Source organism: Lottia gigantea, assembly GCF_000327385.1.
Source record: "Lottia gigantea unplaced genomic scaffold LOTGIsca_58, whole genome shotgun sequence".
Classification (NCBI taxonomy): Eukaryota; Metazoa; Mollusca; class Gastropoda; family Lottiidae; genus Lottia; species Lottia gigantea.
This window is the reverse complement of record NW_008709979.1, coordinates 106724-122640: the sequence shown is the minus strand read 5'-3', so window position 1 is coordinate 122640 and position 15917 is coordinate 106724. Positions and strand designations below refer to the sequence as shown.

At 30.9% G+C, this 15917-nt stretch overlaps 2 protein-coding genes across 2 annotated transcripts in view; one reads left to right on the top strand and one right to left on the bottom strand.

Moving 5' to 3' along the window:
• Positions 1-1214: 1214 nt before the first annotated feature.
• Positions 1215-11538, top strand: LOTGIDRAFT_127673 (hypothetical protein; the record flags this gene model as incomplete). The annotated part of the gene is made up of 22 exons (XM_009063449.1): positions 1215-1351; positions 1731-1851; positions 2265-2416; positions 2765-2846; positions 3116-3257; positions 3656-3779; positions 4173-4342; positions 4722-4828; positions 5168-5277; positions 5519-5672; positions 5930-6078; positions 6381-6572; positions 6678-6780; positions 7077-7171; positions 7972-8125; positions 8488-8583; positions 8853-9005; positions 9481-9630; positions 9927-10031; positions 10402-10544; positions 10809-10980; positions 11377-11538. The coding sequence occupies 22 exons, from the start codon at positions 1215-1217 to the stop codon at positions 11536-11538; spliced, it is 2973 nt and encodes a 990-aa protein (XP_009061697.1).
• A 1627-nt stretch (positions 11539-13165) lies between these two features.
• Positions 13166-15917, bottom strand: part of LOTGIDRAFT_235001 (hypothetical protein) — a 5270-nt gene continuing 2518 nt past the window's right edge. The window contains exons 6-11 of the mRNA XM_009063448.1: positions 15824-15908; positions 15583-15643; positions 15333-15423; positions 14973-15080; positions 14397-14492; positions 13166-14147 (exon numbers count right to left, since the gene is read on the bottom strand). Of these exons, the coding sequence (XP_009061696.1) occupies positions 14049-14147; positions 14397-14492; positions 14973-15080; positions 15333-15423; positions 15583-15643; positions 15824-15908 (540 nt within the window). The 3' untranslated portion in view covers positions 13166-14048. The remainder of the gene's footprint in view (positions 14148-14396; positions 14493-14972; positions 15081-15332; positions 15424-15582; positions 15644-15823; positions 15909-15917) is intronic.

Here is a 15917-nt window from a genome sequence, read left to right as displayed (position 1 = left end):
GGTTAGCTCCGGAAATGGTTAAATCTTGCTAAGATATGATTTCCGCATTAAAATGAAATATTACTTCGTTGCGCATCTTCACAACACAAATTGGTCGGGAAAAAAGAATAACACTGGAGTTTAAATGGACCAGATACAATTAATAACCCAGTGGTTACAAAGGGGTTAAAATAGGGCAAAAGCAATTAGAGTTAGTTGCGACAGAAAAATTCTATATCCTAGAGACCTAGGGTTAATTTAAGGTTAACCCTAGGGTTAAGTCTGGGAATTTTATGTTGTAACATTGCGGTTCTGGGGTTAGCCCTAAGGTTAACTTGGGGGTGGACATTTTTTGAAAAGTCAATTTGGGTTGTTCAAAGATATGACCAGATACAATTAATACCCCAGTGGTTGTAAAGCGGTTAAAATAGTGCAAAAGCAATCAGTGTTAGATAGGGTTAGACAAATTCTTAATTGAATTGAAGCTGAAATCAGTCTCTATCAGCTATTGCTCTCCGTGAAAATGCGGCCGCCCCCCTTGGCACACGGACCTGACCACCTACTTTCCCACTCTTATCACGAGGCCTACTCTTTTTCCCCATATGCTGATCCATTTCTTAACATAAACTCCATTCTGGTGTTTGGTGTAACCGTAGAGAAAACGGAAGTTGATTTACAGAATGTAAACAAACTGTTGGCTAATGCTTCTCTCATTCAATTTTATCATTTTCTAAGAGATATAATCTTCTTTGTATGTGCTTGCAGTTCGATGTGAAGTAAATAGTCTCAAACTTAAAGTAGAATAGGAATTTAACGTCATGATCAATCTTTATCGGAGATTTTTTAGTTAAATTTTCTTTCAATTGAGATTTAATGATCATACACCTACTATCACATTAATCATCCATCTCTGGGGGATTGGAAAGTGTCACAAGTGTTTGAAATGAATCCTTCCAGTAGAAGCCAGATATTCATTGATGCCTTGGCCTGATAACCTCCCTGAGCCTGTCAAGTGACTAGCCTAATACAGTGGTGTATCCCTTTTTCGTGGATATAAGGATTCGACACCGAATTTCGTCAAAGTTAAAAAAAACTTTTTTTATGTCTTAGATGTTTCCTCAGATATTCTACAAAATAAATATAATTGGTATATTATTGTGTAATGACTAATCAACTAATGTTCATTATCTGTTCATTGTGATGTTTTAGGAAAAGTAATTCATCTATGATTTAACATGAAGTTAGATAAAAGAGAAAGACACCTAAGAATCAAGGGCAATCAAGGTCGTACAGTAGTCAGAGAATTATATTTACGCGAAGATGTACCGTGTCAAAGTGACAGGTGTATTGCAGGGTGTCAAAACGATGGTAAGTAGGCCACAATGTACCTTGCTCTCCCTTCTAATACCGTCTTAGATAGCTCTTAATCTTTTAAATACTGATTGGTCGGGTTTTTTCTGCTGTTTTTAATATGTAAAAAAATTAGGATTACACCCTCTCACATATAACAAAGTCTTATTTTCATTAGCAAAATTTTTCCTTTAATTCCATACAGTAAAGGAATTACAGTTTGTGTCAAATTGCCATGAAATGATAGCTTTGTTTTTAAATAGACGATTATTTACATTCCAAAAACTTAACATTAATTTGATTAAAATTGCTCCATGAATAATTACCCCAGTTTAAATGATATAAAGGAAACACATAATATTGGTTTTATTTTCAGGAATATTGAATCATAATATTGGTAGATTATCAACAGATACCACTCATTATATTGTTCCTGATTGTCAAATAGCTAGAGATTATTTAGAGATTTTAGAAACACCAGAAGTAACTGGTATTATATTTACCCAGACTGCTGTAAATAGTGTAGGTGTTGATTTACTGGCATGAGTTTCTTTTTGACGGAAACAAGCAGTCAAATTTTGTAACCATTAAAATACAACTTGATGTTTAAATTGGGGTTAATTATCCAACAGTTGGTCTTACAAGGAAAGCAAGAATACTGAACAGAGTTGGTCAACTTACTTGTAGAAATTGCGGTGAAATACAAGTACAAATACGGAGTACATACAAAGCTTGTGAATGGTATTATAATCATTTTGCTGGTGATGTTCCTATTGTGCTTTACCAAAAAGCTTTTAACTAATATACTTATAATATGAGTTTAGGAATAATTTTTTATGGAACCATTGTTATTCATGTCATGTGAACACACATTTCTTAAATCTAAATCATTATCATGCTTTTTATTTTTAGTCTAATGATTATCTATTGTTCAGGTTCAACATGAAGGAAGTAAAAGGTTATTTACACGATTACAGAATTTAATTAAAGATGGTCGCAAAGCTTCTGTGGTGTTTCATAATGAATTTCATAAATATGTTTATATAGAACGAGATCCTGGTGAATCATTGAATCATTGGCAGATTAAGTATGGAAATTGTATTATAATATTTTTAGTTTGTTTTTGTCATCTGAAAATTTGCTTCATTAGATTGTCATTGACCTGGAAATTTTCTCCTTTATTACTTCCAACAGGTTATTTAAATTGCAGATGAACCAGATTCTGCATTTTAATTTTGGAGAGTGTTATAGTTATCTTGAACTGTTCTTAGTCAGCTGGAAAATTTTGATGAATTGAAGACATGCATAGAATAATAATATTTGTCATAAACAAGTGATTTTATCAACAATTCTAAAGTTTACAAATCAATTTCATTTGGAATAAAGGTGAATCTGTCATGTATGAAAATAAAATTGTTGAGAATATATTTTCTAGGAGTACATACAAAGCTTGTGAATGGTATTATAATCATTTTGTTGGTGATGTTCCTATTGTGATGTTAACTAATGATCAACAGGTGAGATATTATCAAACTGATTTTTCTCATTGCTTCCTTATAAGCATCCTTACTGATGGCATATGCTTCTGTGACACATCAACCCAATGTGGAAACCAAAAAACATGAAAGATTTATTAGAGAATTTAGATTTTAGTCTATTTTGACCATACATTCTATTCAACGTTCAAGCACAGTTAATCATCAAGGATATTTATATTAATGTGGAATTGCATAGGATGGTGACAATATTGGTTTAAAACACTGAATTAAAATTTGATTAATTATAGGTTATTAAGGAATATGAAGATAAAACAGTTAACATATTTGTTTTAAATGTTAAAGATTATTTGAAGGGATTTTGGCATAATCTAGATGGTATTGTAGATCTTTATGAATCTATAACAACAGCATTAGATAATAAATCAAAAGGTACTGCATTTTATATTTGGGATATACTCTTGCTCTCTTCCATATTGTATTTTCTACATACATTTAATATATGTAGACAATGCAATATGGAAGAGAGCATTATAATGTCATTATAGTTGAACCCATCTTAACCTGAAGCAAGTCCACCATAATGACAGTAAATTCAGGATTTTGATGAAAATTTGTCTAAGCTTTACTTTTCAAATAATTAACAGCTTTATATATGCATAGGTGTAGGAGCACAGAATTATGTGGGGAATTGAAGGAGTTCTGCTCAATTTATTTATATTCATGTAATACAAATATTATCCCCTTCATTGTAGAATTCACTGCACAAAAATATTTCTCGACTCATAATGTAGACCTACTCTATTTTGTGATTTTCTATTTAGAACGAGATTATTCTGGATATTTACCATCTGATATATTAGAAACTGGTATTAAATCAGGAAGATATATAGAAGGTCTTCTCGAAGTAAATAGACATAATGCTTCAACAGAGGCTTTTGTTAGACAATCTGGGTAAGATTGATGAAAACCTTACAGATCATCTACATTCTAATTTGTATGATAAGGATAATGTTATCAGAAGAATTTTTACTTTACTCAAGATGAAAATTTTTTCAGTTTGTATTAAATATATATATTTTAAGGAAATGCCAATGTCTATGCATTGGATTATTCACCCACAAACATAGTCCGAAACATTTGCTTCTATTGCTGCCTATGATGGCTATTTTGACAGTTGTCGCTTAGAACAGTGTCAGCAAAACTTGGGGATTTTTCAAGAGGCATAGGTTCAGACTACCCCAATATATTCATATATATTTATTATCAGTTGGCTCCTAAGTCAGCCCCCCAAATGAAATTCCATTTATTCAATACGGCTATTGAAATTAGGCTAAAATTTTACAGAACTAGTCAAAAAGATGGTGAAAAAATGGAAGATATATTTGTCAGTGGTATGGGAAGTAGAAATAGAGCTATACATGGTGATAGAGTTGTGGTAGAAATCTTACCTAAAACACAGTGGAAAGGTCGTTCTCTAGCTATACAACAAGATGATGGAGAAGGTAGGAGCATCTGTTCAGTGATAATATTGTACAAATATATCATATAATTGTGAATATATAGTGCTCAAGCATGTGTAATTCTCACCACTCATTACCATCCATTGATTTAGAAATATTCATTTATTTTTCATTTTGATATTTCAAGTGTTATTAGATTTAAAGCTATAAGCTCACAGAAAAAAAGTTTTAAGAGCAAAAAATAATAGACTTAGCAAAATCTACAGAACATATTTTTCAAAGAAAATATTTTAAAGATATCTACTCACTCAGCTTGGTGAAGTTGATACTCTGTCAGGGAAAATTGTTATTAGACTTGAAACTAATGATAGCTTTAAGATTTATTATTGTTTACTCAGTGCATTGTATAGATATTTTATTTCAGAGACGAAAGGTGTTGAAAATGAGAAAGAAGCTAGTCCAGCTATTCCTACTGGTACCATTGTTGGTATTTTACAGAGAAACTGGAGAGATTATGTTGCAACTTTCTCTGCAGAGGAGGTAATGTGTCTGAACTTAAACATGCCATTTCAAAACATTTAGACTAAAAGTCTCTCTCAGTTAGATTACAGTCTGAATTTCGCCAGGACCTTTTAACCAGCTGGTCCTCAGTCAAACTTCATACCATTAGTCTTTTCTTGATTGCAACCGGTTCAATAGAAAATTTAGGATTGATGGCTTATTCACAGGACGCAGCTTCTAAAGCCAACAAACCAACCCACAATCTTAATTGTTTTTACCATAATCATGCATATAATGTCAACTCTTCAACTACATCAGCTTCAGTGAATTGTTTTAAAGGATAATGGAAATATAAGTCTGTATATTGAAATGTTCTAGGAGGGTTCAAGTGGAAATAAAGGAGGAAAAGTGTTAGTTATACCATATGATTATAGAATACCTAAAATACGTATCAATACTAGACAAATAGACAAATTAAAAGATAAAAGGTAAGAATGTTAAAATTTTAAGAGTGATTATGCACTGTCTCAGACATTTTGAAATATGTATATATGTTTATTTTCGAAAAGATAACCTTGTATCAATTAATACTTACTTGAAGTTTTAGTTTAGGTATGTTTTTGCTTTTTGCCTTGCATCATTCAATCTTTATGTTTTATTTTTTCTTTTCTTTTTCACTGATAATGCAGGTCTTTAATTTGATTTTGTATTATGGTCTGTTTTTTGTAGGGTTGTTGTAAGACTGGATTCTTGGGAATTAGGCTCTCAGTATCCAAATGGCCACTTTGTAAAAAGTCTGGGAACATTGGGTGAATTAGAGACAGAAGTGTCTGCTATATTAGTAGAAAACTCAATCCAATCTTTACCCTTCACAGAAAATCAGGTATTAAACTGTCTACTGTACTTTATTATTGTCAGTTTTTTATACTCAGTTTGCCAGACCCTTCTACTCCTCATCATCATTATTGTCATTGACATATGACTGTGATTTGTGGTGTAATTCATGTATTTGGTGGTATTGTTATATATTCTATGGTTGAACCAAAGCAATGGAATTTATCAATATAATTTTTAATTATAGTACAAAGTAAAATGTTATATACTGTAATAAGGTATAACTATTTGTACTCATTCTTGTAGATTAAAGAATTACCAGTGGATACTCAAGATAATCCTTGGAAAATGGATGAAAAAGAGATAAAGAAACGTAGAGATTTACGCAATAGTCATCTTGTATTTAGTATTGACCCTAAAGGTTGTGAAGATGTTGATGATACATTAAGTATAAGGTATGTATTAGCCAATTATTTTGGTAGATGGGCACCCAAAGTTCTGCAGTACTATTTCATTTTGACAAAAGACCTCAACATCATGTACTGTTCAGTATGGTACTCTAGCAGATTTAGCCATTGAAAGATTTTAATATTTTAAAAAGAAATCATATTTTAATGAGATTGGAAGGTAACTCAAGTTATAATGAATTTTTAATGCCACATTATCTCCTATAAATAACGACATTATTTAACTTTTTGCTTTTCATTTGATATGGTCATTGATTATTTCATGGTTTCTTGTTTTATTTTCCAATTAGGGAACTGAAGAATGGAAATCTAGAATTAGGAGTCCATATTGCTGATGTAACATATTTTGTACCACCTGGTAGTTTGACTGATATTGAAGCTAGATCTAGATCCACCACAGTCTATTTATCTGATAGAAGATATGATATGATACCACCTATACTCAGTTCTAATTTATGTTCATTAATCAGTGGTGTAGATAGGTAAGTATTGCATTGCTTGATCATTTGACTGTGTTTATAAACATTATTTCATGAATATGTTTGAATGACCATACTCAAATATTGTTTCAATATTTTGTCATTTAGATATGCTATGAGTGCTGTTTGGGAGTTATCAAAAGATCTTGAAGTTTTAAATGTATGGTATGGAAGAACTGTAATTAGATCCCAATATAAACTATTTTATGAGGTAATCCATAATTACTTTAAATAATTTGTAGATAGTCTGTGATGGAAAATTAAAACATTGATGTCTTAAATGTCTGATGATATTGACCCCCCCTTTGACAATTATGTGGCCCTCACCCCTCCATCTAATGCTTTATAGAAACGCCACTAAATTACAACAGTAATTATGAGAAATATTGAATATCATTGTGGATGCAAAGTGTATCGGTAGAGCTGTACTCTAATAACATCAGGTATTCCATAAGGGCGAGTAGGCGTCAGACATCTTCTTATTCAATAATGTGGGTTTCTTTTTAGATTGCTCAAAGAATAAATGAAGGTGCTGAAGAAGATGAAATTGTAGAAAATATACCAGAGTTACAAAATGTATCATCTGCAGACCTGAAAACAAAGTTAGTTTTAGAATATCATTCAGTTATGGCTACAGACTACATTCATTAGAAAAGACATTGTTCATTGGATTTGTCTCCCTTACCTGTAGTAATGAATTACTGTCTGTAGTCAAGTTAAATAATAGGCAACTCAAAACTTAAAAACAAACAATTTTTTTACTTTAACAGTAGACCAATCTGCCTACTATCAGATCTTACTACCTTGAAAATTTGTTAACTGCCCTTACTGACAATTGGGAGCTGACCATTTATTTAGACCTGCTGAATTATATATTGTCATTGCTTATATATAATGATTTCAAGTAAAGAGTGTCAATTTTAAACCTATCTTCTCAATTAGCTATCCTGTAATCTTTATTTTTAAAATTCAACCCAACAGGCAGATCTGTTAATGGTCACATATCATTCATTGAGCTTTTACAATGTCAAGCTATTACAAACTTCTTCTTATACCTTGACCAGAATAGCCACCTTTCTTGTATCAAGGAATGCAGCAAATACAGCCGATCATAGCCCTCGACAGACAGACTGTAAATATAATGGCTTATTGTTTGGAGACTTTCTGATTGACTCTATTTGTTAACATACAATCCAACCAAATAACTGCATTTACAAACTTCTGTGATACAAGACAGGTGGCTATTGCAGTCAAAACCAGTTTGTAATAGTTTGACATTGTGAAAATGTGAGCTTTGCTTCTTCCATGTCATCCCTACAACTCTGTTTCATCCAGGTTTTTGGCTTTCAACAGGTTGAATAAAACTGTATTTCTGATAAATAATTTGATGAATTTGTTTTAGAATAGATGAACTACGTTGGGCAGTGAACAAGTTAATGTATGTGGCTAGAATATTAAAATCTAGAAGAGCTAGTGGTGGTGGTCTAGAATTAGATAGTATTGAAGTGAGGGTAGAGATGGAAGAATCAGATGTAGAAGGCTTAACTCCAAAAGATGTAAGAAAAAATAAATTTTACTTAGTCTATCAAAATTTCCTGTTTCTGAGTTTTATTTTCATTTAAATTCTTCTTGGAGACCTGCAAACTTATCACCAGAGCCTTCATTTACTCAAATATTCCTCACTGCTTGCAGTTGAAAAACAACACAGAACACAGCATTTTGAGACATTTTGAACATTTGTCAACTTGAAAGACAGTTTCCTCAGCCTAACATCCTGAACTATCAAAATAACTTCTGTGAAGACCCTGCTTGCAATCAGGAATGTATACCTTTGGTTCTGTTTCATATGTGCTTTTTGAATAACATTTTCAGAGTGTGTGCTAACATGTTGATGATAGATTAGCATTTTCTCTTGTAGCATCTAGAAGTACATGAAACTATAGCAGAATGTATGATATTTGCTAATCATTGGGTAGCTAAGAAGATTGTTGAACACTATCCTAATCAATCATTGGTATGTTATAAAAATATCTTTATATTGATATTCACTTATCTTAGATCTGGGATTATAAGAGTTTTTATTCAAGTTTTAATACAGATTTTAAAAAAATTATGAAAGGGTTGGAATGGGTCTGAACACTTTAATGATCAAATAGATTAACATTAGATTATGAACTGTTTTTTAAGAAGTGTAGGTGTGAGGAAAATTCAAACAAATGTCCTTTTTGTTATTGCATAATTTGCATAATAAATATTTTTGACAAGGTTGTGATATCTTTTCAGTTACGGCATCATCCACTACCAAGACAAGATCAGTTTGAAATATTGGTTAAATGTGCTGCATCAAAGGGATTTGTTATAGATACGACATCTAATAAAACACTAGCTGATTCTCTCAATAGATGTATTGATGGTGATGACCCAGTTGTTAATAAGGTGACTAGTGACTGACTCTATGTAGTTCGTTTCATATTCAATGCTTGTCTGTCCATTCTTATAGTTGATTCTTGCTCCTTGTTAATGCTAAATGATAAATCCACTATTATAATTTTAATTTGAAGATATTAAGGTCTCACACTGATAACAAGTGATTATTTATTTGTTTAGATGATACTGTACAGTTTTGTTAACCATGTTCAGTACAATTTAACTGATGTTTTGATGTTTCATTCCATATATTTGTAGTTTTGTCAATAAGCTGTCTATTATGTGTCCAGTACAATGGTGGAGCCAGGTTTACGTCCGAGGGAGGGTGAAATATCTGAGATTGCCGAATTTCCAACCTAGTTGTGAGATTTTTGCCCGAAAAAGCTTTCGGGGCTGCGAGGGGGGGGCACCACTAGGATCTAATATATAATTTTATCAATGCTATGTTTACAGTATTTTATATAGAATTTGTTATATTTTGTAGTTGTTACGTCAGTTAGCTGTCTATGCTATGTCTACAGCTCAGTATTTCTCTACAGGATCTTTACCTCATGATCAGTTCTTTCATTATGGATTAGCTTTAGATCTCTATACACATTTTACCTCACCTATTAGAAGATATGCAGATATAGTGGTAAATATATATGATTTTTGTCTGAATCTCATTAAATTTAGAATGTATACATTTGATAATTGGCAATATTTTAATACTTCTTTGGTGCCTTGATGCTGTAAACTTAAACAAGGCACACAATCATGAAATCATTTCACAGCTGAATCACACTGATGATATTTTCAGCATTATTTACAATTTGAAAACAATGAAATGTGAAATTCCTATCAAGGTCTCTAGAAAAGAGTGTAAATATGTGAAGAAATGTCTTGTCATCATTGTGAAGAAATAATCACAATCTTGTGATGTATTTTTAGGTACATCGTCTGTTATTATCAGCCATAGAGAATATAAATTGTGATCATTTAGATAGTAATAAAGTATTAGACGAATTAGCTGATCATATTAATATAAAACATAAGGTAATGCTTCATATCTTTCTTGTATAAAAGATGATGCATTTGTGGGAATTTGAATGGGTTTCTAACTAAAGATTGTCTTCTTAAAATTAAAGTATATAAATAATTTATTTTGCTGTAAACTATTCTCAATATCAGTTACATTTATCAAGAATGATTGGCTTTGTGAACATTAATTGAGAAACCTATTAAAGATGAATTTCATCTCAAATTTAATAACAAATCTCTTTTTAATTATATATTATGACTTATTTTCCTTTTGACAATGAAATTATTGAGTTCTTTGAATGTTCATAACCTAATAGTTATGAAATCATCCTTTATCTCCATTATGTATGTGTCGATTATTATCTCTATTGGTTTATAATTACAGGCAGCACAGAATGCCCAGCGTGATTCTCAGGAACTATTCCAGTCGTTATATTTTAAAGATAAAAAACCCAGTGATGAACAGTGTATTGTTAATGCTGTAATATTCCAACTCAGAATCAATGGTTTCCTTGTTTATATACCAAGGTACAACTACCTTTTATTGTTCATAAATAAACAAGACAGCACACATATGTACTTCAAACTGATCCCATTAAATAGTTCATAAGCAAGCGTAGCAAAAAATGAAATCAATAATGTGGGTTATTATGTCAGGTGCACTCTATGTTTTGATGACTTGGATGTTCTCAATTATAGATTTGATCTTATCTACACATATTGTATATAAATTGTAGATATGGTATTATTATCTTATATACAGACATTGTATAATGTTATTATAAATTATAGATATGGTATTAAAGGACCAGTATATTTAAGAAATAAAGAAGGTCAAGTAGTATATATTAATAAACAAGGTGATAGTGAGTGGTTGAGTGGATCTATAAATAAAGATGATCAGTCTATTAGTGTACAAACAATACATGGTTCACAGACGTATAAACTTTTTAATCATATCATTGTAAGTTTATATGAAATTGCAAAGTTTTTCATATTTTTCAGTTGAAAATTCAAATCAAATTGACTTGATAAGTTATTTAATACAATGGAATTATCATATATAGTTAATTCACAAACATCTGTAAACATAAGCAAAACCCCACCACATTCACAAGCCTATAGCTTGGACACTAGTGACGCTATGGTCACCTCACGGATATATTACCCAAAATGCTATCTACACAAGTCTTGTGACTGACTTGTCTCTGTGCCATCTAGCAGAGGACATCTCATACTATAAGTGACAGATATAACAGCAAAAATTCAAATAATGATCTGTTATATCAATTTATTTTTGTTCAGCAAAAATTCATATTTTCATATCTGAAGTTTCCTATATTTTCTATGTATTTTCAAGGTTCAGCTTAATCTGCAAGCATCTCGAGCACATTCTGCATCACTAAGATATGATTTGTTATCTAATAAGCCTTTAAAAGAGGAGAGTTCCAATGTAGAAGGTGCTAATTCAACAATCAAGTCTGATATAGTTAAGGTACTTACATATTTAATTATTTCATAAAGTATTGGAATTTCATTTATGAGTCATTCCATGATTTTAAATCTGTGAGTCTACCTTACTTGTAAACTTTGTAGCCTAGTATTGCATTAGGACTAGTATGTCTGTGGGCCTATGTGTCCGTCATATTTGATTATAGCGCCAAAATTTCTTCACTTTATGGCCATAATTTTATGAAATATGTTATATATTTATGTCACAAATATCTATAATTGTGCAGACACTCAATGTTATTTTAATTGCAGGAGGTACAGACTACCATAGATGAGAAGAAAAATGATACAATATTGAGCCATGATTTAGGTCCTAATTTCTCACAACATAAACAAGAATATGGTCAAACTGATGAGAAAAAGAGTTTATATTATTTATTTGATTCTTTTAGACAATTATCCTTAAAAACACCTGGATGATCAATATGTTGATGCTGTGAGATTTGTTCTTAAAAGTGTGCACAGATTATTCTGTAACTGGTGAAAAACTGATTTTGTATACAGCTGAATTTGGAATATACAGGTGTGCAACTGCATTTATTTGGTACATACAGATTTTACCTAAAATGGTATACATCTCATTTTTAAATATACAGGTTATTACTAAAATGACGTTCAGCTGATGTAGGAATGTACTATACAAATTTGACCTGAAATGGTGTACAAAGATAAGATAGTTTTCCTAAAATAGTATACAACTGATTTTGAAATTTCCAGATTTCTCCTAAAATGGTGAAAACTGATTTTACAGATTTCTCCTAATATGGTGTATAGCTGTATTTTGAATAGAGATTATTCATAAAATGGTGTAAAATGATTTTGAAATGTGGTGGAATAACTCCATGTCTGAGAAGACTTTCTAAAGCAGTTCATATTTAGAGACATCTAACAAGCAGTTATTTTTCAAGAAATGATTTTCAAATGAAATTATATTTTTATAAGTGTTACAACACATTTACTTTTATTTAAAGTGCTATTAAATCTCATATTTATGATTATGATGAAGAAACAATAAAATTTCTATACCTTTCATTTTTTTCTTTTGGAAAAATATTCATGTTCTATGGTGAAATGACATATAAAAGGCTGTATTCCCAAATAAATTTGTAAAGTGAATACAGTGCTTGCTTTGATTTTTGCAGCTGTGTTTCCCTCTTCTCATTTGGATGGGGAAAAAGTTTTCTGATCATATAAGCTCACCATCAATTGGTGGCAGGATTGCTCACCAAATGAAGCACTTAAGATAGGTCTATTTACCTTTGGATTTGTCAACTAGGTTGTTCTCCTGTGAGTGATGCATAAAATGTCTGTAAATTAACTGAGGCTGCATGAGTGTGTGTATGTAACAGACTAAAGATCATTACACAGTTAGACATAGCAATAGGCAATGGAGCAGAAAAGTAATTAACTTTAGCATAATAACCAAGGAGGTGCAGAACATTGAGATATTACACTCCCATTTTATTTCAATGGTGAGGATTGTATGAGCCTTCATTTAAATCGCAAGTATCAAACTCGTCTGGGAGGTTATGCTTATACATAAGCATATTAAGTTTTGTTACAATTATAGAGATTGATTTTGAAAGACAAATAGACAGACAATAAATGCTTGCCTATAAAGAGAATGAACACAATAGTACAATAAAATTAATATATATACTATTATATATATATTTACATCTTTAACAATTTCAATGGATCTATTTACAATATTTTGGTTCAATTTACATCATAACATTAACCAACACAATCCATACATAAAAATTATTTTATAATTTACAAATTGGTTTTGGTTTAAAACCAATAAATGTCACCAATATATATTTATCAATAGAATAAGCATTGGATTGGTGCACACATCTTTTGATTGCGCCAATTGAAACTGATACCATAACCATAAAACATAGGGAATCTGGTTATCTTATGCCTTACAAATAATAATAATAAAAAAAGTGAGTAATGTACCAATCCTAACACCCAAAAGAATAATTTTGTTAAGTAAACTACAGCTTTCTAAGATGTAGTCAATATACATTTCCCAACCAATAAATAAAGAGAAACATATTTTTTAATACCACCTGGCAAACCCTGATAAATTAGCTACATACAACATTAGCTGTTTAATCAAATTTATGCATTATATCAGCCAATGAATGTGTCTTTATTTGACCAAACGCAAACCCATTGTATATCATAAAGCACTTTATTTATTTGACATTTATCCAACATCAGATAAAGGAAAATTTTGGATGAATAAATGTCATGATCTCTCGTTCAATATCCCCACCTACATAGGAAATGAATTTTATGAAAAAACAGATACACATCAGCTTTGAAGTTGTAGAAAAGAACATGCATTATGAGGGAACACAATTTCATTTTGAAACATTAATTGTTCTTTGCCCCAAATACTTTTACTTTCAATTTAGCTTGTTTAAAGATGAAAGCAATGTCGATGAGGCTGAATCTTTCAAACAGTTTACACACAGACACAAAAGGTACATTTACACATCATGATTCTCAACCGTCCTCCTTGGGTGGTGTGAACCATCCATTTTTCTCATGGATTTGTACTAAAGATTTGAAAGACTGTTGTGCTCTGGCTAAACTGTATTGACTCTGAAACATAAAATACACAAGTTGTAAAAAATAGCTTACATAATTTGCAAGTTGATTGACAATAACATACACGTACATGATTTGCAAGTTTACTGACATACTGACAAAAACATATATGATTTGTATGTTAATTGACAAAAACAAACATGACTTTCAAATTTATGGACAAAATATTGTATTATTTTTTAACCTGAATAAATAATTGGATGCAATAGGATTCTCGATATCAAATAATAATATAGGCCTTACCTTCCATGCACCAAATTGTATTCGTGCTTTACCTTTAACCAAGGTTGCTGATATTTGTAAAATGACGGATTCTATATTGTAGGCACTTGACCAACCCTAGAAATACACAATACATAGTGTAATACATACATTTACCTATCCTGAAAAATCAAGCGCTACCAACGTCACAAAATGTTATTGCTTTTACAGATATCCTTTCTAGTTGAGGACATGTGGCGACTAGCAAATTATGACCTCAAGCACATGATCCACATTCCCACACAAATCATACTTATGGAGTTGTATGAAGAAGGGAACGCCAGAGCCCTCGACTGTATTGTGCTACCGAGTAGAATATCTGGTAATGTCTTGATGAACTCATTTATGGTTCTAATTTGTAAAGATCAAGAATTTATGACAAATTTACCTTTTGCCATGGTGAAAATTCTATAAAGATTAGCGATCTTGAGTGAATGGATTTGATTCAATAATAAAAATTTATGATATATAATATCCGAGAGACTTAGTAGGTCCAGATTTGTCGACTTTTAAGTACATGTAAGCTAGACTATTATATTTTTAGAATAACTACAGTACCTGTTTTGTGAGTAGCTCCATACAGATAGCCCCACCCCCTAAAACATAACCTCCAGTTAATATAGGATGTACTACTCTAACAAATGGTGGATCAAATGGAAAGGAATCCTGAAAGAATAAATATATTGGTGCCACAGACAATATTTCATATTCCAACCCTGGGGATAAATTGCAGTGATTGTAATTTGATCTGTTAATATGCATCATATAAACTCAAAAGCAAATTTTGAACAATTGATAGTGAAAGTCCAACTTTACATTGTATACTAGTATTGTATATAGTGTTACTTGGTAGTAAAATGTCAACTATTGATAACAATTTACTAAACATTTAGAAAAGATAAGATAAGGATACTGTACCTTAAATGTGATATTTAATAAAATAAAATCTTGGCCTTCTTTTTCTTTAAAAGTTTGTAAATCAGTAAATAATGCACTGTCTTCATCTACTCTATAATAAAATAGTTAAACATAAATAGTTAAAAAAATTAAGAACATATTAGAAAATTGATCTCTACATTGCATTTTCTGCAAAAAATTACAATAAATAAATTCAATGCACCTTAAAATATATAAGTTTTAATAAAAAAAATTTTGAATGTCAACTTACTTTTTTAATCGAACATTCCATTCATATAAACTTTCATTGACTAGATCAACAGTATATATTCCTACAAAATGTTTATTAATTTATATATTTTGAGAGGGTTATAAATACAAATTTTACTTTTAGATATATATCTTTTTATTGCATGAATAAGTTTGTATTTTTTCTTATCTTGGTGCAATCAAGATCTTTAGTTATAGGGGATTTTTCACTGCATAAGAAAATTTATAGAAAATACACTTACCTTTTTTATAGCTATCTGACCTAAATATATCTCTTAATTCTTTCATTAGTCTGTCTGTGGCTTGAACAGACCCTGACACAGAACCCAAAAGTCA